This window comes from Gekko japonicus, unplaced genomic scaffold, assembly GCF_001447785.1.
Source record: "Gekko japonicus isolate JY-2015 unplaced genomic scaffold, Gekko_japonicus_V1.1 scaffold24, whole genome shotgun sequence".
In the NCBI taxonomy this organism is placed as follows: Eukaryota; Metazoa; Chordata; class Lepidosauria; order Squamata; family Gekkonidae; genus Gekko; species Gekko japonicus.
The window spans coordinates 765,878-788,112 of record NW_015164665.1 but is presented as its reverse complement, the minus strand read 5'-3'; the positions used below and the strand labels follow the sequence as shown (position 1 = coordinate 788,112).

Sequence of the window (22,235 nt, the reverse complement as noted above, 5' to 3'; positions counted from 1 at the left end):
CACAGCCTCTTTCAAAGCAGTGTTTGCTAGATGAAATCTTCCTAAAGCAGTGAGTGGTACAGAGCAGACTGATGTTCTCAGCAGTCTGTATGTGTATCCTATGTGGAAACTAATTATAGGAGTAAACAAAGGACTGCAGAATTGAGAAATAACTACATTGTGCATTCCTGACACTTGTAAGGTTGTAAGGTTAGATGGGAGAGTCATCAGGAAGTGGCCCATTGCAAGCTTGCTGCGTTACATATTGCAACTGGGATATGATTTATATTGTGCTTTGTTTTATGAAGAGTGGTTGAAGAGAAAGTATCAGATTTTACAGTTGGGCTGATGTAATAGGCCACAAGGAATTTGGTTAGTTCTTCATTTTTATTAGAACATTTGAGATCACAGTTGTATGCACATGTAATTGTTCAGTGAACTTTAGGATTTATTTCTGAAGGAATCAGATTTGGTGTATTTGTTACCCAGGATACTCAGCAAAGTGTGAATGGGCAATGGTCTCTTTGTCTGTGATACTCATATCTGCATGTGTCTTTTGTTAGCCACATGCAAGTTGAGACCCTGTGTGTTGTAGTGCTTAGAAGGTCGGACTAGAATCCGGGCAACCCAGGTCAGATCTCCAGTCTTCCTTGAAGCTCGCTGGGTGACTCTGGGTGAGTCAGTCTTTGAGCCTGACTTACAGAATTGCTGTTAGTTTATGAGGAAAGGAGAGAAAAATAAATATACTCCTCCCTGAGCTTCTTGAGGGAAGGGCAGGATAAAAATATGTATCAAATAATGGGTTCGATCCTGGGATCCATTAGCAGAGGGCACTGGCAGTCATCTGCTTTCCCAGCAGTCTTTTTCAGTTCTGAGAGACGTGGCACTCCTGTGGAGTGATAGTCATGTGTGTTGGGAGGCTGCTTTGGGGAGGAGGAAGAAACAAAATTGTTTCCTTCTTCCTGTGCCATCAGTAGAGCTCCACTCACAGAACTGCAACCTCCCAATGCACATGGCTGTTACTTCAAGGAGGTTCTTCTGCTGGATTCAACATAGTAAATAAGTAGTATATTTTCATTGCACACATTTTATTGCAGCTGTTGAAACAATGTTTCAACGGAACCCACAAAATATTTCATATTTTACCATGTTTGCAAGTTCACTCCTATGACTTAGTTACCTTTCTACTTTCTGACAGGGATCAAAAAAGAACTCTAGCAGTTGCAAAACTTTTTTACTCCTTTTATCTGTTGGGTGATAAGTGATTAACAACTAGTATCAATTGTTCAAGATCAATGTATCATAGAGTTTTTATTGGATAAGAGGGAAGGAAAGAACCCACAATATGAACTTTGACATACAATGAAAAGCAAATAATTGTACTTTAAAAAAGAATTGCTAGTTAACTGTAAGTCCTTCAACTTAGCAACTTTAGCTTCTTTTTGTTACAATGTAGATAGATGCTCAGCAGCAGTTCAAGTAAGTTTTTTTTAAATGGGAAAAGCAATTCCCCCTGTCTCTAAAACAAAACAAATGATTTCACCGGTACTAGGTGATTTTGAGCATCTTATGTTTTTTACAGCTCTGCATCCTGTGAGCTATTTTTGTCTTTTTTTCTTCTTGGACAATGGTACTGATGTTTTCTTTTTTTACTTTTCAAGCCAAGGCCCTCTGTCTTCCATTAAAGCAGTCATCAAGAGGAGTAAGTATGCTTTCATACAGCTTTATCTACTTTTGGGGCAGGTGTCTAACTTTATGAGAAAAGAAAATGATTAGGCAAGTATTTTATAGCTTCATTAAGCAGACTGCAAATATATTTTGCTTTGTACTGTTGTAAGTCTTTTGGTTGCTGATAAACTGTTCTCTGTTGCAATGCTAATATTTTTTTCCTGACCTGCACTCTGTAAATATCTCAGATTCCAGAAGATCTGCCATCATGGGTTATATATATTGTTTATATAAAAACATAGCTTGTGTTGCTTTTGTGGGTCAATCGCAAAACACCCCCCTGTCTTGTTTACATTAATCTGTGCTGAATGTTTTGAAAGTTATATTTAAAATAGGCTACTTGTACATAAAGTTTCCTTCACAGTACTACCTTCTGGTCCAGGTCAGTCTCTCGCCAACCCTTTAAATGAACTATTTCTTCCTCACTCTTTTTGTTAGAGTGTGGTGGTTTGTTTAATTTGATTCTATGGTGCCCACCCCTGATGTTTGAGAGTCCTAATATTTTGTAGTTTTCTCCTGTAGACTATCAGTGCTTTTGCTTTTTAAAATTGTTGTTGTTGGTGATGGTTACGTATTGGTATTTTATTAGCCAGCTCAAGAAACAGCATTTGTTGAGGGGCAAAACTGAAATATTTTAATAAATATTTTCTTCTAAGCCCTTCTACCCTTACATACAGAATAGTGGCAGATGGAAACCAGAGACCAAGACTTGGATCCTGCCTACATTTCTGTATGTGTGGGCTGAGTATTGCAAACTCTTCCCCTCTTGTGGAGGCCCCCAACACACCCTGAAATGCTGCTCCTGGGGAGTGGGGGGCCCCAGGAGTAGCTTGAGGGGGAATATGAGTTTTCCCAGGGCAGGAAGGGATCAGAAAAAATTGCCCCACTCCTTGGGAATCTCAGCAGGATCAAACAAGGGCTTTTTCAGTGTTGGTACCTTGCCTTTGAAATTACCTGCTCCTTGATTTTGTATGACACCTTCTTTTCTGGCTTTTTAGGTGCCAGAACGTTTACTTTTGCTTACCCCAAAATATTTTTAAAAATGACATTTGTGTTCCCTCCTCCTAACAATATTTTGCGTGCTTCATAAGTGTACAGAGGCCCTGTGTCCTCTCTTCTAGCAACTGGTATTCAGAGATGTACTTTCTATAGACATGGAGATTCCATTTAGTTACTGTTAGGGATGGGCATGAAGTGTCTCACAAGCCAAAATTTGGGCTGAACTTGGGCCAGTTTGGGGGTCGGGAAGTGATGTTTGGTGAAACACATGTTCCCCAAACATTTACTGAACGTTGGGCTGTTCAGTTTGGCTCTTCAGGGCTGTTCAGAGGTCTCTCTCTCTGCCAGCTCAGTTGTCTTGGATTCCCTCGTGCAGTCCCTTTCAACACTGTTAACTGCTACGCCACACTGGCTGTCTTATAGACAGGTATTTGGATATGAGCCACATCAAAAGTTTGACTTGACTAGTTAAACAGATTATAGATTTTTAAATCAAATACCATGGAAGATACTCTGGGCTCCTTGGAGTACAGGTGAGCCAGCAGAAAGAGACCCCGCTGTCCCAGCTGTCTTGGGCTCCCTCATGTAGCCCATTTAAAGAGGCAGTGCAAGGGAAGCCAAGAGAGCTGAGCCAGCAGACACAGACCTCTGCCCCATTGGCCCAGCTCCCTTGGGCTCCCTTGTGCAGCTTGTTGAAAGGGCTGCGAAAGGGAGCCTGAGACAACTGAGCCAGTGGGGAGAGACCTCTCCCTGCTGGACCAGCTGTCTCAGGCTCCCTCGTGCAGTCCTTTTCAACAGGCTGCCCCTTTAACCCTCTGGTTTTGCTTCTTCCCCTTCAAAGAGGCAGGGAGCAAAACCAGAGGGTTAAATGGCTGCGAGCCATTTAAACCTCAGTCTTGCTCCCCACTCCTTTGAGGGGGGGGGGAGCAGGACCAGAGGGTTAAATGGAGCTTTTTTATCATCTGGTTCTGCTCCTTGCCACCTCAAAATGGTGGGGAGCAGAACTGAAGGGTTTAAATGGCCCAGAGCCATTTAAACCCATGCTTTCTGTTCCCACTGCTTTCACAGGGAGCAGAAAGCAGGGTTTTATGGCTCATGAAGATAAATGCTTTGGTTCATGGTTCAGGTCCATCCCTAGTTGCCGTAGCTGATTGATAGACCTATCCTCCATAAATTTGACTCATCTTAAAGAATTAAGGTTTTCATATTAGTTGTCTTACTGCATTGAAGTCAGAGAACATATCTAGGTTTTTTATCTCAAGAATAATCAAAACATTGCTATGAACAGTCTTGAATTTATCCCTGACATTGGAAGTGGCAGAATCATGTGCCAGCATGACCAGATTCTACTCCCATGGAAATTAAGGTTCCGTAGATTTGTGTTTGACATCATCCAGTTTAAGATATTAAAATGTTCTAACCTTTGCTGAAGCCCCTAATTATCTTTCTCATCATAGAAAATGACATCAAAAAGAATAACTGCAAAACCAAGCCCTTCAGGCTGAATTTGCTGTCATTGGAGATAAATTTTAAACATGATTTGTGTGCATACACTGGGTTGCAAAAACCTACCTATTAGCATGAGTAGCAGAAACGAATTCCTGCTTAAACACAGTAGCATGAGATGGTTTAAGATAACTATTCCTTTGGCAAAAGTGGGTCAAGGAGAATGTGGGCTATTGAACTTTGTTGTTAAAATCCTGATCAAGCTGCTGTTCTAAACACACAAAACCGACATTAAAATTTGTTCCATTTTTAAGACAGGCATTTTAAACAGTTGCTAGAGTATTCCTTGTGGAGAAAAAAATACTATTCTCTTCTTGTGCGAGTAACAACAGAAATCCAGTGACCTTTACTAGAAGCATGGGTTGTTCCTTTTCACCATCTTCCCCCCCCCTTTCCTCTTCCTTTGCCATAACCCCTTCTTTTTTCCCCTCAGCACTCATGAATAGTGCACTTCAAATATGCCCCGTGGAAGAGGTATGTTTGAGCCATTCTTCCCCTGCTGGTGCTTTTACTGACTTCGACTATGAATCTGCAATGGCATAATTGTGGCACTTTGCTTCTTGCACAAGAAAATTAGACTTCCTAAATCATATGCTATGCAAATGTTCCTCCTGGTTAATTACTTATTCTTTTTAATTATAGAAGACAAATTAGAAAGGTTACATTCAAATAAAATTGTTAATAACGCTAATAAAAAATACACTGAGCCGAAGCTGTAGTGGACTCATTTTGCTTTAATAAAATGCCTAATATCAGCATCATTTAACATCTGCAGTAGTGCCTGAGGAGCATTAGGGCTGAGCTCAGAATCACAGCATGGCTCACAGCCGCCTGCCTGCTCCTGGGCTCTCCTGGGGTTTTGACCCTCAGAGCTGTTGGAAGGAAGAAGCAGATAATTCCTCCCCCCCAAAAAAAAAAATACTAGGCTGGATTAAAAAGTAAGCATTTCTATTTATTTTATTTTAGGAACTGTGAATACATAATGATACCCCCCCCCCAACTTCATGGGTTGCCTCATTAATTCCAGTGGTAGAAATGGCTCTGTTTCTGAGCACGCAGTGTAAGCTGCTCCTCTTCCTCTTTTGAATTGAAGGGGGTAGGGTCTAAGGATTTTGCAAGAAATGCAGAGCACCAGAGTTTTGCATTAGGGATTCTCTGTGTTGGATCAAATCCAAGGGTGCCCTTCTACTCACAGATGGACCCCCCAAAAAAAAATCAATGGAAGGGCATCTTTAGATGCAGACCAATATTTTAAATAATCTGTTGTTTGAGTATCACCTATATTTTAATGTTGTTACAATCACTGCTTTGCTGAGCTATTGGGAAATCACTTTCAAAGGCCAAGGTAGGTTTGAGAAACTTCCTGTGTTTTAAATGATCGTTACTCATATGAGTGAATTATTTTGCTAATGATCAAGTGTCAAATACAATCAGACACTTTAAATTATTTGTTAAGAATATGAGAACTGAAATATTGCATTAGTGCTTGTTCCAATTAACTGCTTATTTCTTCTTTTTAAAAATTAGCTTCCCGTACTTCTGGCTATGGTGAACAGCAAAGAGAGAGAAGGTATGATCTGTGATCATTGCTGTTTCATTTATTCATTAGGTAATTAGTAGGGATGTGCCAGACATTTTATCCTGGTTCTGATCTGAGTCACAATGTTTGTTAATAAATTTGTTCAGGTCTTTTGATATAACAATGTTATGTGTTTGGATTAATCAAGCCATTTTCTTTCCCACCGATTTGGGAAGAAATTCCTCAGGGGCTGTGCTATGACTTAAATCCCCCCCTCCCTTTGCATCATAGACAGGAAAACTTCAAGTTAAGGAGAGACCTCAGATCCTTATTCGGGGGGCCTGGCACATGAAGAGATTTATCTGATTGTGGATATCTTGCTTGACTGTTCCTGTGGGTGTGGGTGTACATTTGTGTGTTTCTTTTTAAAAAAATTCTTTTTAAACTAAGCTAAGAGAATCTTAGATGTGGCTCTGCAAAGCTGGAAGGTCTACAACTATAAGATGGTGAATGGTGTACATTAAGGTTGGTTTCTGGCTCTTCCACCCTAGCAGCAGAGCAGCTCTTCCCACCTTATGGATCAAAGCCTATGCCTCTTTCCATGAAGGTGCCAAGAGGCAGGCATGGGGTGAGCAGAAACTGGACAAGGTCCCCTGCCTTCCATTTTCTACCAGTAGCTCCAAGAAGCTCCCACACTTGCAGAAAACATAAGACTTCTGCTAAATCAGATCAGTTCCACAAAGCAGCCAACCAGTTGCCCTGGAGGGCCAACAAACAGTGTAGTGAGGCCAATGATGCTGTTTCCTAGAACTGATATTCAGAAGTTCTCTTAAATTACCATAGCTAGTAGCTGCTGATGAACCTATCATTAGAGTTGCAAACCTCCAGGTGGGGGTCTGGAGATCTCCTGGAACTACAACTGATCTCCAGACTACAGAGATCCGTTCTCCTGGAGAAAATGGCTGCTTAGTAAGGTCAGCTTTATGGCATTATACCATGCTGAGGTCCCTCCCCTCCCTAAACCCCACTCTCCCCAGGCTCCACCCCCAAATCTCCAGGAATTTCTCCACCTGGAGTTGGCAGCCTTGTCTTTATATTAATTTTAATCATAGTACTTGAGGATTTTGAATTGTTTATTCATTGCTTATAAATTCCTAATTTTTTTAGTTGTTAGCTGTATTCAGGCATCATGTACAAACAATGGCTTGGATTCAGTGGATTTCCATGGCTTGTTAGGAGAGTGGTTTTCACTAATTTACCCCCTCTTGCAGCAGATGTCAGACTCTCCCCTCATATTGTTCCCTGGGGTCCTTTGTTCCCCAGGAGCATCATTTGGGGAGCAGGATTTGGGGCTGCAGGAGGAAGCAAGGAAGTTACACTCTATGGACAGAAATCATCTATTGAACAATGATTGTAATTTTTGACAAGAAAGAAATCCAGGAAGTTCTCAGCCTTACATACTCTGTCTTTCTTTCCACCGCCACCCTTTAACATACCACATTGATATATATCCTGATCTAGAACTCATCACAATTTTTGTGATGTCCAAGTTGAGTACTTAAGCAATTAGTGGATTGTTTCTTGCCTGAAAACCAGTATTCTAAAGTATGGTTGAATTCAGGTTTAGCAGTCTGATTTTTAGGCAAGATATAAATTGCAGTTGGTTTAAGTGCTCAGTTCCAATGCTCAGTTCACAAATTGTGGTTATTTCTAATGAAGAAAGTGTTGAATATCCCAGTGGTGTACAAGGGGAAGAAGCACCTGAGCCAGAGTATGTCCTGGTTCATTTTTATGCAGAACATAACATGGGAGTATGTCAACTGGTGTTTTAAAAGTAAAATGGTGTGATATTTATCAAATATTGTGTATTTTTTGTGATTAAATTATCAGTATCGATGCAGGGAAGCAAAATGTAATTGCAGCGTTATTTAACATATAATTACAAACTATATTCCACATTTTTCCATATTTGAATTATTCATACAGATGTACTTTGAAAGCTAATAGTGCTATGAATGCACTTTGAACTTTGTATTTAATGTGTGTGTACAAATTCAACACTGATATATAGAATCATAGAATCACAGAGTTGGAAGGGGCCATACAGACCATCTAGTCCAACCCCCTGCCCAATGCAGGACCAGCCTAAAGCATCTCTGACAGATATTCGTCCAAATATGTTACAACCCTGGGACCTCCATTGGTGCCACTGCCTATTGCTCAATCCCTATTGGGCAGTTAAATTTTGGCTGCACGTATCCTCTTCAGTCTTGGGCACTCAGCTACAGGATGGTTCCATAACCACTAGGTGAGGGAGGGAAAAGCAGGTGTCAGTGAGGGAACAAGCATCTTTTTTCTTAGAACATAAGAAAAGCCCTGCTGGATCAGACCAATGGTCCATCTAGTCCAGCATCTTGTCTTTCACAGTGGCCAACCAGTTCCTCTGATGTTCCCCGATGTTGCCTCCTGGCTATGGAATTCAGAGGCTTAGTGCCTCTGAATGAGGAGGTTCCCCTGAGTCACCATGGCTAGTAGCCACTGATAGACTTATCCTCCATTACTCTTTCTAATCCCCCTTTAAAGCTGTTTATTCCTGTAGCCATCACTACATCCTCTGGTAGTGAATTCCAGATTTTTATCACTCTCTGTGTAAAGTGATATTTCTTTTTGTCCATCCTGAACCTACTGCCCATCAGCTTTGTTGGATTTTGTTTCCTTCTCACACCATAGCTTCTGCCTTTTATTGATGGGCATAAAAGCATCCCCACTGCCAAATGTCTGAAATGGAAGAGAAGGTATAAGTAGCTAGTGGTGGTAGCATATAACAGTCACACATATATTAAAAAATACAACTCAAAGAACATTCACAAGTACTGTGAGCCATTTCTGTGATACTTTGTGTACATCTGAAGACTTCTTTCAGTGAGAACTAATGAAACACCCATCCTTATGACTGATGTATTAGAAAGGAAGAAAAATTTTTTGCAGGGCACCCGGATATATGTGTGTGTATACTGCAAAATGTGTCTGTAAGTAATGCCTCAGTCCCTACTCCCTCTGTGTAAAGCCTTGAATTATCCAGCTGCCCTACCAACTGACAGCTCAGGGCAAACTTTTGTGTTTATTGCAAAAATTCTACCATGCTTTGCAGGGCGTGGGTGAGGCTGCATGAACCACTGAGACTGCTGTTAATTTTTATAGGTGTGCGTGCTAGAATATAAGCCATTAGAATATCAAAGCACAGAAACAGAAGGCTGTGAATATTCCTGTTCATTGAGTTTTATTTATAAAGTGGGTGGAAATACAGTTTGGTCTAGAAGGGCTTAACGTCTTTCCTGAAGGACTAGGAATAAATATCAAGTGTCCTGACTTCCCAAAATACTTGGACTTCATGTTGTTTATTCCCCCCCCCCTCCAGACGCCCTGAAATCACTATAGTTGCTGCTGAGCCGCTTCGGCCGTCGTCCTGGTTTCCGAGTGGCGGCCGTGTCCCTCAGCAAGGGCTGGTTTCCCCACCGTCTCCCATCCCAGGTTCCTGGAGAACAAATGAGCTTGTTCTGGCTGAGGTGAGCAGTCACAAGGTTTCCTGCTGTTTGCGCTTGATATTAATGGAATATCCAAATTAATTTTCATCAGCACTTGGGATGTAGAAGAGATTTGCCGAGATGATTTTTTAAAATAATTTCAGACACGTTGCATTTGTAAATGTCCTGTGTTTCTGATGCACCCAAATCAGATCTACACTTTTGTTTCTCAGCCACCTTCATATGAACAGGTAATCAAAGAGATCAATCAAGTGCAAGTCGGTACAACCAGTCACAACAATGCTGTTGGCACTGCTAATTCCAAATGTACTGCTACATCATCGACACAGACTGACTTTCCAGAGGAGATAATCAGCAATTCGCTAGGAGTTAATGAGAAAAGTAATCCGCATGCTGTTTGTGAATGTGAAACCACTCCAGGTACATAACTCTTAATTGTACTTGAATGATGTTTCAAAACCATTTATATTTGGCATAAAAGTTCTCCATTTTTATAAGCATTTTACATGGATTTCTGTGATCCTGGTTGCCGCTCAGCAGCTCCAGTAACTTTTTAATTGTTATCCAGGTTGAGTATTCACAGACAGTGTAGCATTGGACTGTGTAGTGAGTTCAAACTAGCACAAGGTTAGATCATACAAGTTCCAGTCTTTGATTTTTGGAACTGGCTCTGTGTCACGGGCTGTGCTTGGCTCAGAGGCAGGAGTCAGGTCCGGTCCAAGGTTGTTGCCAGGAGAGTCAGAGCGAGGGGCGAATCATGAGTCCAAAAGAGGGGTCATCTGAGGCAGAGGTCAGGAAGCCAGAAATCCGAGCAAGAGTGGGGGTCTGCGAGCAGGAGCCGAAGGTGGATGTGAGGTCCACACGGAGGTGAGTCGTTGCTTCCACGGAGAGTCTAATCCCAAGTGGGAGCTATGTAGGCCTCCAGCCATGTCTCCTTTGGCGTTGGTGCCACTCCTGCTAGTACTCAGGACTCAACGCTCGCCTTCCCTGCCAGCATGTGCCTTGGCAGCGGGTGGCTAAGTCCCTGCAGAGTCACTCTCTCAGCCGAACCACCCATGGGGGTGAGTCAGGTGGGCTCCCCGGTTGCACCTGTACCTCATTGGCTGCTGCAGGACCATGTGTAGGGTTTACAGGCTCGGGCGATGGCAGCGGCAAGCTGTCAACTCCCAAGGAGTCAGAAGGGCCAGCTTCTGGCTCTGGCAATGCCAGCGCCTTTGACTGTGCTGCCAACTCAGATGGGGGCCTGGCGTGGTTGTGCTTGCCCATGACACTCTGCGATGCAGAAAGTGCCTGATAATATAATTATCCCAATTTTGATTTTTCCCACATCTGTAAAAAGAATTATGGGAAAATATGATTGTGTATTTATTGTAACAATTTTTTTAAAATGATAAAATTACATTTTAAAACTGTTAAAATCAGCCTCCCTCCCAAACACATCATTAAATCATTAAAACAATTACAAAACAGAGTTAAAAGACATACAAAACATAAAAAGATGGCTAGGAAGGACGGATCATTGAGGGAATGTCAAACACAACAAAAAACTTCATCTTCTTGCCTATCATCTCCAAGGTCCACAATCCTTGAAATTTAAAGAAGTGGGAGTAAAAAGTTATTAAATAGTATTGAAATAATATGTAAATCTGTAGAGAAATGTTTTTGGTTGAGGCTATTTCATAGTAATAGGTTGTGCCATACCTCTCTGTTCAGCTAAATGTAGAACCACAGACTGGCAGAAAGGGTCTTTTCCATTGTAGGAAGTCCTGCACATAGCTGAGTGGAGTGGTAGGATACAGCCCGGTGCTTGCTAAGGGACCTCATTTTTCTGAGCATACTGTAAATGGAAATACTTAATTTTTGATCTTAACATGACACCAGTTGTAATGAGGGCCCTGTGATGATGCATAGCTAGGGTTGCCAACCTCCAGGTGAGGCCTGGAGATCTCCTGCTTTTACAACTGATGTAACCGAATGATGTAAGCTAGAAAGGAAGAGGGAGTAGAAAAAATACTAAAGGTGTAAGGTCTCACCTGATGAAACCTTGAGTGAAACAGTCCATTGAGCGCTGTACCGTCAGAAAGAAAAACTTGAGACCAATTTACTTCAAAGAAAATACCTTTATGATTTGTTATTCACTGGATAATTAAAGAAGATATATTTTTCTCTAACAAGGTTTCGTTATCACATCACGGTTGTTTTTCCTTACAAAGTTCCCCCTGGAGAAAATGGCTGCTTTGAAGGGTGGGCTCTATGGCATTGTACCGTGCTGAGGCCCCCTTCCCTCCCCAAACCCCACCCTCTCCTGGATCCACCCCAAAAGTCTCCAGGTATTTTCCAACCCAGACCTGGCAACCCTACGCATAGTTCTTCTATAAATAAAATATCTTTTATCTCTTACGCAATAGAAAAGTGATATGCCTTTTTTCTGGTGTTTACTACATTTTGATCTTTGAAAATGGGAGATATAAAAATGTTGTGCAGTGATTTTTGTCAGCAGCCCAGTCCATAAATGTAATCAGTGCTTTAACTGCCACATGTAGCATAATCGTGTGAGGGCCACTGTATGTGGCAAGCCATTTTGCAAAACTGTTCTTCATGCATTTTTGGTGACTTTAGCTACATCAGTGTATCCTCTTTTCTGTGTTCGTTGCTTTCACATGACTAAAACTGCTACAGCTGCATGGAGAGCTGTTTGTTACAAACTTCTTGCCATGTCAGCCAGCTCCTCACATGGTCATGGCAGCTGCGTCACTGGTTATGTTGTAAGCAGCAGTAGCAACAGAATCATACTAAGTAAAGTAAATGAAACCACAGGGGCTGTGTCTGGTTAGGCTAGAATGACCAGAAGCATAAACATATGTGTTCTGTTAAGGTGACTACATTTTAACTCACTGAGTTCTTTTTTCAGCTGTACAAATTCCTCGCACTCCACCTAGGCCATTTCCCTCTCTGCTGAACAACAATCCTTCCAAAAATGAGGACCTCCTAGTTGTCTTGGAAGAGCAGACATGTCAGGAGAAGCCTAATGCTGCCTTATGCCCAGTGCCAAAACCAAGATCAAAAGCCAATCTGAAGCCTGTTGTTAAAGAAACTCAAAATAATACAGAAGACAATCATGAAGAAACAAGCCAGTCAAGGAACTCCTCCTCAGTTCAGCTGGAATCCCTGCTAGATGATAGCTTATTGGATAGTCATGTGGTGATGGTCAGTATGGATATAAACAAGAGCCAAAGCAGTATAGTATCACGGACCAAAGCTTTGGAAACACAGGCAAATGCAGAAACTTCAGGACTAGTAAAGCAGCCAGAAATTCCTCCACGTCCATTAGCCCACAAGCCTATATTTAGTGTAATAAAACCTGTGGTTGCTCCAAAGCCAGGAGTGACCAGAACTTCAGGTGAGTGGGATTCATGGACAGAAAACAAATTTAAGGTTTCCCAGGAAAGACACCTTCAACCTCAGGAAGCCGGGAGCAGCATTACAACCAAGCCTGAACTGCCAAAGAAACCCAAGCCAGACACTGTAAAAAGCAGTACCAATGGGCCACTTAATACAGGGGGCAGATCGACTTCAGAGAACACAGAAGGACAGAAAAAATACCCTATTCCTGCTCCTAGGCCTCTTGTACCCAAGAAGTCAATCTCTTTTGAAAGTCCTGCAGCTCCTCTTATTCCACTGCAACCACCCACTTCTGCTTCCAGACTCTCTGTAGCTGCCCAGGCAAATGCTTCCAGGTCTCTGGGGGAGCCAACTGCAAGCAGCCTCTCAGCACCTCCACGGCAGAGCACACCATCTAGGGAAGGAGATCTGATCAGTTTTGATGATGACGTTTCACCAGTTAACTCAGATGGGGCTGTTCCAGAACTTGCCCATTCAGAATCAGGTAAGATTAAAAACAAAGAGAGGAGTTTTTAAGGATGGTTACAATTGTGTATGTATGTTGAAGAACTGTATGCGTTCCATGCGCCTTGGTGTTTAGTCATGCCGGCCACATGACCACGGAAATGTCTTCGGACAGTGCTGGCTCTTCGGCTTTGAAACGGAGATGAGCACCCTAGAGTCGGATTCGACTGACTTTCGAGCAAGGGAACTTCACCTTTACCTTTACAATTGTGTATGTATATTGAAGAACTGTATGAAATCAAATTCATTTTTGGCCTGCATATTAGACATCTGTGTATGATGTGGAATTAAATAAGACTGGCATCTAGATTTCCAGTGGAGGAACTGGAAAGTAAAGTAACTCTCATGGAGAAACGCTAAAGCTTAGTTAAAGTATTTATTTTGCATGCAAAAGGTCCCATGTTCGATCCCTGGCATCTCAGATAACACATGCTGGAAAATTCTTTCTCTGAATACCATCAGCTTGTCTGTGTTGCAGAACTATTGTAAAGATTACTGGGGGGAAAGTGTGATGATTTGAAAATTTAAGAAAAGCACTATGTAAATTGTTGCTAGTGACTTGACTTAGCACAAGTTATTAATTGCATAAGAACTTCTGGCATTTGTGAGGTGTGAAGATATATATGTTTGTGCTAATTTAAATAGTGATAGCATGTGTCGGTTGACGAGTGAGCCAGTCTTACAACACATGACAAAGGCAGGAATTGTCTGTTCAGAAGGACACTGTCAAGTTAACATTTTGTTCAGTATCTTCTGCATGTGTTTGTGGAATGAATGGCCCCCATACTTATACAACTGTATAAATGCTGTCCAGTGCACTGGTTTTTCTCTTGAGACTTCCTTGGTCTTCTGAATACTTTGTGATTTTAGCCATGCAAGAGAGACTCCAAACACTGTCATAAATAGGAATGGAATGTGTTTGTGAAATTCAAAAAGCATTTATCGCTTTCTCACTAATTGCGTTGGATTGGTGTGACTGGTTGTAGGGCAAAATTTGTCATGTGCTTATATCCTGTAGTCTTTCCGCTAGAGGTCATTTCAGGGGGGATCGCGGGGGATTGCAGTTCCCCCAGGTGAGGTACGGGGGTGGGGCACATGACGAAGCCCCGCCCCCTGCTTCCGGCCGCCCCACTTCCGGCCCTCATTCAGCCAGGAGGAGGCAGGAGAAGAGGGAGGGTAAGTTGCTTCCTCCCTGCCTCTCCCCACACCTGCCTGCCTGGGGCCAGGGAGGGCCTTCGCGGGGCTTCCTTGCACTCCCGCCGGCCTTGCAGGTCCACCGCCGGGCCCCTCATGGGCTTGGCAGTGAAGCTGCAAGGCCGCCGCTGGCGGCCAGGACCGTTGGGGGCGGGGTGTGTGGCCTTATGACACACTTCTGGTGATGTCAGGGGGTGTGGCCTTATGACACACTTCCGGTGATGTCAGGGTGTGTGGCATATGCTAATAAGTTATGCTAATGAGTTCCCCTAGCTCTTTTTCTACGAAATGACCCCTGCTTTCCGCACAGGTCTTGCTTGCTCTGACCCATGAAGAGTTTGAGAAACTGAATTATTAAGTTGCCTCTGCACCCTTACATGGGTGGATAATTTGGGATAATACTGAGAAGAAACTCCTATGAGAGTGTCTCTTCTAAAATGTGAAATACATCTTATTAAGTGAGGGAAAAGCTTGTCTAACAAAGCATTTTACTCATACCCAATGTACAGCATGAACTGAAAATTTTGGGAGCACTGGGGGGAAAACACCCTCCTGTACTGTGGATATATACAATATTGTCAATATTTTTTGTTTAAATATAATAATTTTGCAATGATTAATAAGCTGTAATATATTTAATGATTATACATTTTTAAAAGTTCAGTATTTTAAAAAGTTAATATCCAAACTGGCAGTGCTACCTATATTTCCCACTCAAATTCTGGGTTTTTTCCCTTAAATAAAAAGAAAAATTATGTGCCCCTCACCCATTGACTTCAAACTCTCTCGAAACTCTCCTTCACCTGAGCTTCCACTATGTGTGGTTCTACCTCCTGTGGCAACTATTTTGTGGTTACGCCCATCATCCTGTGTTAGAATCCCAAGGGTGCCCACAGGGTGAAAAGGGTTGGCAACTCCCTACTATAGAACTTATTGCAGCCAAATATTCAAATATGTGAAATTCAGCACCATCCCACTGGTTTGCCATCCCTGCCTTCTGTCTCCACATTTCCTTAGTTTTGAACCTTCCTCTTGCCTCTGGCGCTCTAATCTAAGCACTGCATGAAACTTTCCCCTTACTCTTTCTTCTCTCTCCTCAGTTGCACGTATGTGATCACTTTTCAGTTACTTGGTCTCCGTGATCCCTTTCTTTCCTGTCATCAAGCAGGGTTGCCAGCTCTTCATCAACTGAGCGTGGGAAGGACCCCATGATGTGAAGTACTTAGAAGATTCTCACTGTACTTAAAGCAGAAAGCCCAGCAAAAAGCTCACTGAGCTTCAGAATATCTATATCTACCCAGTTTGGAGGCCAGGGGTTCAAATGATAGCTGATAGGGGAAGAAGATCAGCAACAGGAAGTGGAACAAGAAGAGGGGTGGAGCCTCTGGCTGTCTCTTGAGAAGACAGCAGTCTAGTTTTCTGAGGCACTAGATCTTTCTGAGCAGGAGCTCTTGACTATTCCAGACAGTGATCTCTGGTTGAAGTTATGGCTTGCTTTGAAGCCACTCTTCTTAGTATATGGATATCTGGCCTCTCTGTAAAGTAATCTTGAACCAGCAGGTCAGGAAACAAAGGCAAGGGATTTTAAAAGGCATTTCTTCTTACCTTCATACCTGTACATTAACCTTTGACTCACTATCTTCCTCGAAGGACCTGCCCTAGGAAAATGTGGGTCCACCTAATCACTTTAAACTGTTGTCTGCTGTGTCTGGCAGCTTCTCCCTTCATTGATATTCCTAACCTTGCCATGGGAGGATGATGCTTCTAACCTGGCAAAGATTGTGCCTGAGGACTTATGCATGCAAAGCATGTGCTGTGCCACTGAGTACTAGTGATTTTTAGTTTTGATGGCATTGCTGAATATAAATATATTTTTTTTAATCTGTGTATGTGCAGTCAAGTCACAACTGACGTATGGCGACCCCAGCAAGGGGCTTTCAGGGTAAATGAGAAGCAGAGGTAGTTTGCCATTGCCTTCCTCTGCTGAGTCTTCCTTGGTTGTCTCCCTTCCAAGTACTGACTCTGCTTAGCTTCCAAGATCGGATGAGGGAGGGCTATACAATGCCACCTTCCCTCCAATCAACTTCTTAGGAAAAATATATTCAGTATTGGTTGTCTTTGTATTTTGTGGGACAGAAACATTTGTGCTTTGTTTCTATGTAACTGAGTTGGAGACATGATAGTTTTATCTAATGTAGATAGCCAAGCTGAATATAATGTGCAGCTGCACTGCTTGGTATAAAAAGAGAAGTCAGCTCTTTCTATTTGGGTTTTCCTCTCAGATGTTTGTAATATTTCTAAGCAAGTACTCAGCTAGACAAAACAGTATAAACGTGTAGGATTGCAAAATTTCAAACAAACATTTCCAGCACTGTTTTGTTGTCAGAACTGACTCAGATCATTACAGCAAAGAGTAATAAGAACTGGGGTTGTTTTAAGCAAATATACATTAGAAGGAATCATGAGACTCTACTGCCTCCGAAAAACAGAATAATCTTGCCACAAGAATGTTTGTATCTGTATTTGGGGGCTTTTCAATCAAATAACCCCACTCCTAAAAAGCATGTGTGTATCCCAGTCCTCCTACCTTGGCAGATACGTTGCATAACCAGGTTGCTATCTCTCTGTGTGCAAATAATTTGGGCAACTGCACAATATGGGAGGGATCCCAAGTGCATCTAGATAGTGGTGCTGAAATAGAAATCAGCTGAACACTCTGTAAGATGTTACCCTCTTGTCTGTGGGTTTGTGGGACAAGTTTGCCAAGTGCCTTAATAGGTAAAGGAAGAGTAGTAATGTCTTTGAGGGAGAATTCCACTTTAAACAAATGTCATAAAGAAAAAATATTAGCTGCATGCATCCTGCCTGCTCTTTCCCTTCCCTACAAAATGTATGTTTATTTTACAAAATGTATACCCCACCTTTCAGCCCTCACAAGGGCCATCAAGGTGGCTGACAAAGTAAAACGCACATAATAATGTATGTACTCTTTTGTAAACAAGGGTAGGAGCTTCCAGCCTTCAAAATCCCCCAAAATGTATCAAATTATTGTAGACAATAAGCAGAGAACTCTGACTGACACTGATGATCCCCTTGCAGGTTTGTTTTCTGGAATGGAGATTAATTATACAATATACAACTTGGTATTACTGATAATTGATAATGTCATTTAATAATCCACAGAGTTTACATAGCCCAAGCATTTGTTGTTGCAAGTCCTTTATTATCGTTGTTGTTGCTGCTGTTAATTTAAATTTCTAAATTTCCCTCCCCCAGAGGGCTCAGAGTGATGTACATCATATCCAACGTACAGTTCAGATAAAAACATTCAGAATATAAATTAATTAGATTCAAACCCAACCATTGATCATAAACCATTAACCTTCAGTCCTACTTGGCATTCGGCATGTGGTCACTTCCTCCAGGGTCTCGCAATAAGTGATAAATACACACAAGAGCACCCTGCACAACTGTTTTAGTGCACAGTCTTAAACCTGTGCATGATTTTCTCTTGGGTTACTGGCAACTCTTTACTTCTGTGGTTTCCCTCTCTGCAAAATATTTCTAAGAATACAGTCTTTTCCATAAAAGATTCTAATGCCATTCGGTTTAAACATTTTTATACTAGCATCCCACCAATCCCTCCAATATAGCTTAGTGTAAAGATTTCTTAGTCTTTTTAAAAAGAAACGTATTTGTTTCTGTGTTGAGCCACATCTGGTTCTAGATCTGTAGACTGCAGATCCCTAATTTAGTGAGTATATTAAGTTTTACTGTCATGTTTTATGCATTTTGCTCAGTGTCCCTCAACTACTGTTTAAAAAGCGTTCAGCCATTGCATACAACACAAATGATTAGTTCGGTAGGGCTATCTATACAATACATTGTGCTGTTTGAAATTACTGAAAAGTGAGTAATGCAGAGAGGTTACTGGCTGGCAGCATTCTTTTTCATCTCAGGACTTTGATGGGTAGAACAGTGGAAATGGGCAAGTAGCTGACCTGCCCCGTTCTGCAGAAGCCTTCTTTATGTGCAAACAACAGTTATGATCCTGGTGAAACACTCAGATTCTTCCCATGATCGCACTATTATGGCTGAGTGCATTCTACTGTGACTAATTCTTCCTTGATTACAGCAGAGGTTGCGTAATTTGTATCTTCAGTTCTCCACTATTAAAGCATTGATTTAGTGCAAAGAGAATTGCATGGAATAAATGATACTAAATTCAGCAAACATTCAAAAATGAAGGATAGAGTGTCTGATACCCTAAATGGCGTTTTACAAAACAAATGTACAGTAGAGGTATTTTTCATATTTTTGTCGTATAGATTTTGTCGTTAGAAGAAGCAATGTTTCCTATAACATATATACGATATCCTGTAATACTCAACATAATACAATATAATGTAGTGTGTGTATAGTATACATTATATACTTTAATAAATCTATGTGTCTTGAATTGAAGATAATATGCTGAATTTTGTATTTTCGTTAGATCTTTTAAATTTGCCCTCCAAAAAAGAACCCGCAAAAGAACAGGTAATCCAACCAGCTATAGTGCGGAAGCCTACTGTGATCAGAATCCCATCAAAAACAGCAAAAGGTAGGTTCTTTTATTATGCTTGTTTTGTTACTCTTCAGTTTTGAATCAGAATGTACCAACTCATTTTCTCGAGATTTGTTTTTGACACAGAGTTGGATGCAAAGTGGACTTTGAACGGGGGGAGGGGAGTATGTAAACAGATTTATTTCTCCAGCTGCAGCCTTCTGCTTGGTTCCCTTCCATCCTATGTCCCATCCCAAGATGTGGGTGTGAGGACTAGGAATTTTTACCCCCCTTCAACATTGCTGCTGTGTAATGCCAGGTCCATCAATAATAAGACCTCTTCACTACGACTTTATATTGCGGCACAAAAAGTGGACCTGGCATGCGTGACCGAGACCTGGACAAGGGAAAGCGAAATGGTCACCTTAAAAGAACGGTCTCTTCCAGGTTTCTTGGTCCTCCATCAGTCTCAAACAGTGGGGCGCAGTGGAGGGTGGGCAATACTCATCCGAGAGAGTTTTTCCTTCAGGGTGCTCCCCGCCCCAAAGATCACCGGCATTGATTGTGTTGGCCTAGGGTGCATTTGGCTGTCTTTCTGGTGTACTGTACACCTAGTGCCCCAGCAGACAGCCTCCTCAGCCTGCTTGAGGTGGCAGCCAGCTGGGCCTTGGAGTTCCCTAGGCTTATAATCCTTGGGGACTTTAATGTCCATGCTGATGTTGCCTCATCACAGCAGGCTGTGGACCTGGTGTCATCCAGGGACTCACCCAGATTGTATCAGGTTCCATGCATCAAGCAGGCTACATGCTGTATTTGGTCTTCAGTATGGGGGTTGATATGGATCTGGTGGCCAAGATGTTGGTGTCGTGATAAGATCATTGCACCCCGAGGATCCGGCTGGGTGTCCCTGACCACCATCTAGGTGAGGAGTGGATTTATGCTCACCTGCAAAGACTAATGGATCCAGTTGGATTCCAGAATGCTCTGTGGGAGCCAATGCCCTCTAGCAATTCCTTAGATGAGCTGATAGAGAACTGGAACTCCCGGGTCTTTGAAACCATTGATGAAATCACCCTCCCCCTGCCACGTCCTCTCTGTCGCTGGCAGAAAACATGCCCCTTGTATACGATGAAACAGGAACTCAGACGACTGGAGTATATTTGGCAATGAGTTCGCAACAAAGCTAAAAGAGCATCTTATAGGATGTTTATGAAATCTTATGAGATGGTGGTGAAGGCTGCTAAAAAAGAGTTTTATGTGGCCACCATTGCATCTGCTAGCTCTCGCCCGGCTCAGTTATTTAGGATAATTTGGTCTCTTACATCCCTCTCAGAGAGGACCCAGAATAATAATAATAATAGTTGGAAATAATAAAAAATAATATACTAATTATTATTATTTTATTCAACTGTAAGCTGTGAGGCATTTGCGAGCTTTTTTGCAGATAAAGTCTTGTTGCTCTACCGTGACCTCCCAGCCAACATTGATACAGTTTGTGAACTGGAGGCCCTTGGCTGTTTAGATACCTTCAGCCAGCTCTCCCAAGCTGATGGTAACAGGATTCTGGGTGCTGTGAGGTCAACCACCTGTCTCCTTGATTTGTGCCCCTCATGGCTGGTGAAAGCCAGAGGTGAGGGGCTACAAGGTCCCCTGGAAGATATCACTAATTTGTCCCTGGGTACAGGGACTTTTCCAGTGGGACCGGAGGAGGCAGTGGTTACCCTGCTGTTGAAAAAACTGAACGCAGACCCTATGGATCTGTCCAATTATCTCCCAGTTTCCAATCTTCCATTTTTGGGTAATTGAGAGAGCAGTGGCCGAACAACTCCAGAAATTACTGGATGACACATTGGTGTTGGATCCATTCCAATCTGGCTTCCACCACAGGACGGAGACGGCGCTGGTTGCCCTCAGTAGGCAGCTGGATTGATATGGGTTGGCGCCAGCCCCATAGCTAGGGATTTTTGGGGGAGGGGGCCTTGGGGGGGCCCCACCAGCTGATTACATCAAAGGCTCCAGGGCAAGGGGGGTCTGCCTGGCATGCACCCACACAACCCCCACTAGAGCTTTCCTCTGAGGTAAGCCAGAATCCTAATGTTAATAGACACTAAAAGGTCTAGAAAAGCTGCCGTGTTTCCTCCCTCCCTCCCTCCCTCCCTCCCACACACACACACACACACACACACAGAGAGAGAGAGAGACAGACCCTTATTGGCATTACTCCTCCCTCACTACTTCCCTGAGCCAATGAGCCTGAAGCAGAAAATCCAACAGGGGGAGCTAACTGCTGCAATCCAACCAATGTGTGTGTGACTCAGCCAACCACCAGTTGCTGCTGGGTCCTAAAGAGACTCAGCTCATCGCAAATGAGCTGAAACGGGGAGATGCCGACTCAGATCAATCAGGGGGTGAGGGGGCCAGAGGGGAGGGAGGGGGAGCTGAGGATCGCCCCCCCCACAAAAATAGTGGGGGGTCGGGCCCCTGGGCCCCATGTTAGCTATGGGCCTGGTTGGCACTGCTAATAGTACTTGCTCTTAGAGCGGTGGTCGACTGCATCTATTGACTCACCGCCTTGCCGATGTGGGAATTCGTGGGGTGGCCTTGTAATGGCTTACCTCATTTCTCCATGGTTGGGGACAGAAGGTGGCATTGGGAGGGTCAGTGTCAGGAGGCACCCACCTTGTTTTCCTATGATTACAGCCCATTTCCCCATTTTAAAAAAAATATTCTTTCTAAACAATTTTTTTCCCTTTAAAACTTGTTTTAACAAAAAAATGCAGTTTTAAGGAGTTCCCCAAAAAGTAGCATTTGCAACCCTGAAATAACTAAAGTTATTGTGTGTTCAGAAGAACAGAAACCTGTACATTATCTGAAGAAGTGTGCTGAAACTTATGAAATCTCATACCGCGCCACAAATTTTCTAGTCATTAAGGTGTTACTGGACATTAAAATCTCCTTCAAGCCAACAATGAAATGAATGTACTTTTAGATTTGAAATGTAAAATTTGAAGTTCTGAACAAGAACTTCAACAGTATAACTGTACATGTGTGCAGTGTATTTGGTTGAATAAGCATTGTGAATGCTTCAGCAATCAGTTCAGGCTTGTTTTTATAGATTTATTTCAGTTCTACAGTATGTAAATGCTTCACTGCTCAATGTTAGCAGAAATCTTTATGTGTCTCTGCAAAATTGACTGCCCTTGTCTTTCAACACAGGCCAACTTCCACAAGGATAGGGAATTACAGATAAGAGGCACAAGAGCAGTTTGTGTATGTGTGGCAACATTCAAAATGTAATTATGATTTTTTTCCT

General features: G+C 42.5%; 1 protein-coding gene and 1 long non-coding RNA gene across 3 annotated transcripts in view; both read left to right on the top strand.

The window, feature by feature from the left end:
- Window positions 1-1,631: 1,631 nt before the first annotated feature.
- On the top strand, window positions 1,632-9,291 carry LOC107108587. Its single transcript, XR_001482444.1, has 3 exons — window positions 1,632-1,681; window positions 5,740-5,782; window positions 9,150-9,291. It is a non-coding gene; the product is annotated as an uncharacterized LOC107108587 (long non-coding RNA).
- Window positions 9,292-9,512: 221 nt separating this feature from the next.
- SH3D19 (SH3 domain containing 19) overlaps window positions 9,513-22,235 on the top strand; it is a 66,438-nt gene continuing 53,715 nt past the window's right edge. The window contains exons 1-3 of one of the 2 annotated variants that reach the window (XM_015409046.1): window positions 9,513-9,696; window positions 12,188-13,162; window positions 18,872-18,979. In XM_015409046.1, the coding sequence (XP_015264532.1) occupies window positions 12,481-13,162; window positions 18,872-18,979 (790 nt within the window). In that variant the 5' untranslated portion in view covers window positions 9,513-9,696; window positions 12,188-12,480. Of the gene's footprint in view, window positions 9,697-12,187; window positions 13,163-18,871; window positions 18,980-22,235 lie in introns of those variants that run through there. The other variant, XM_015409047.1, reaches the window with a different exon arrangement.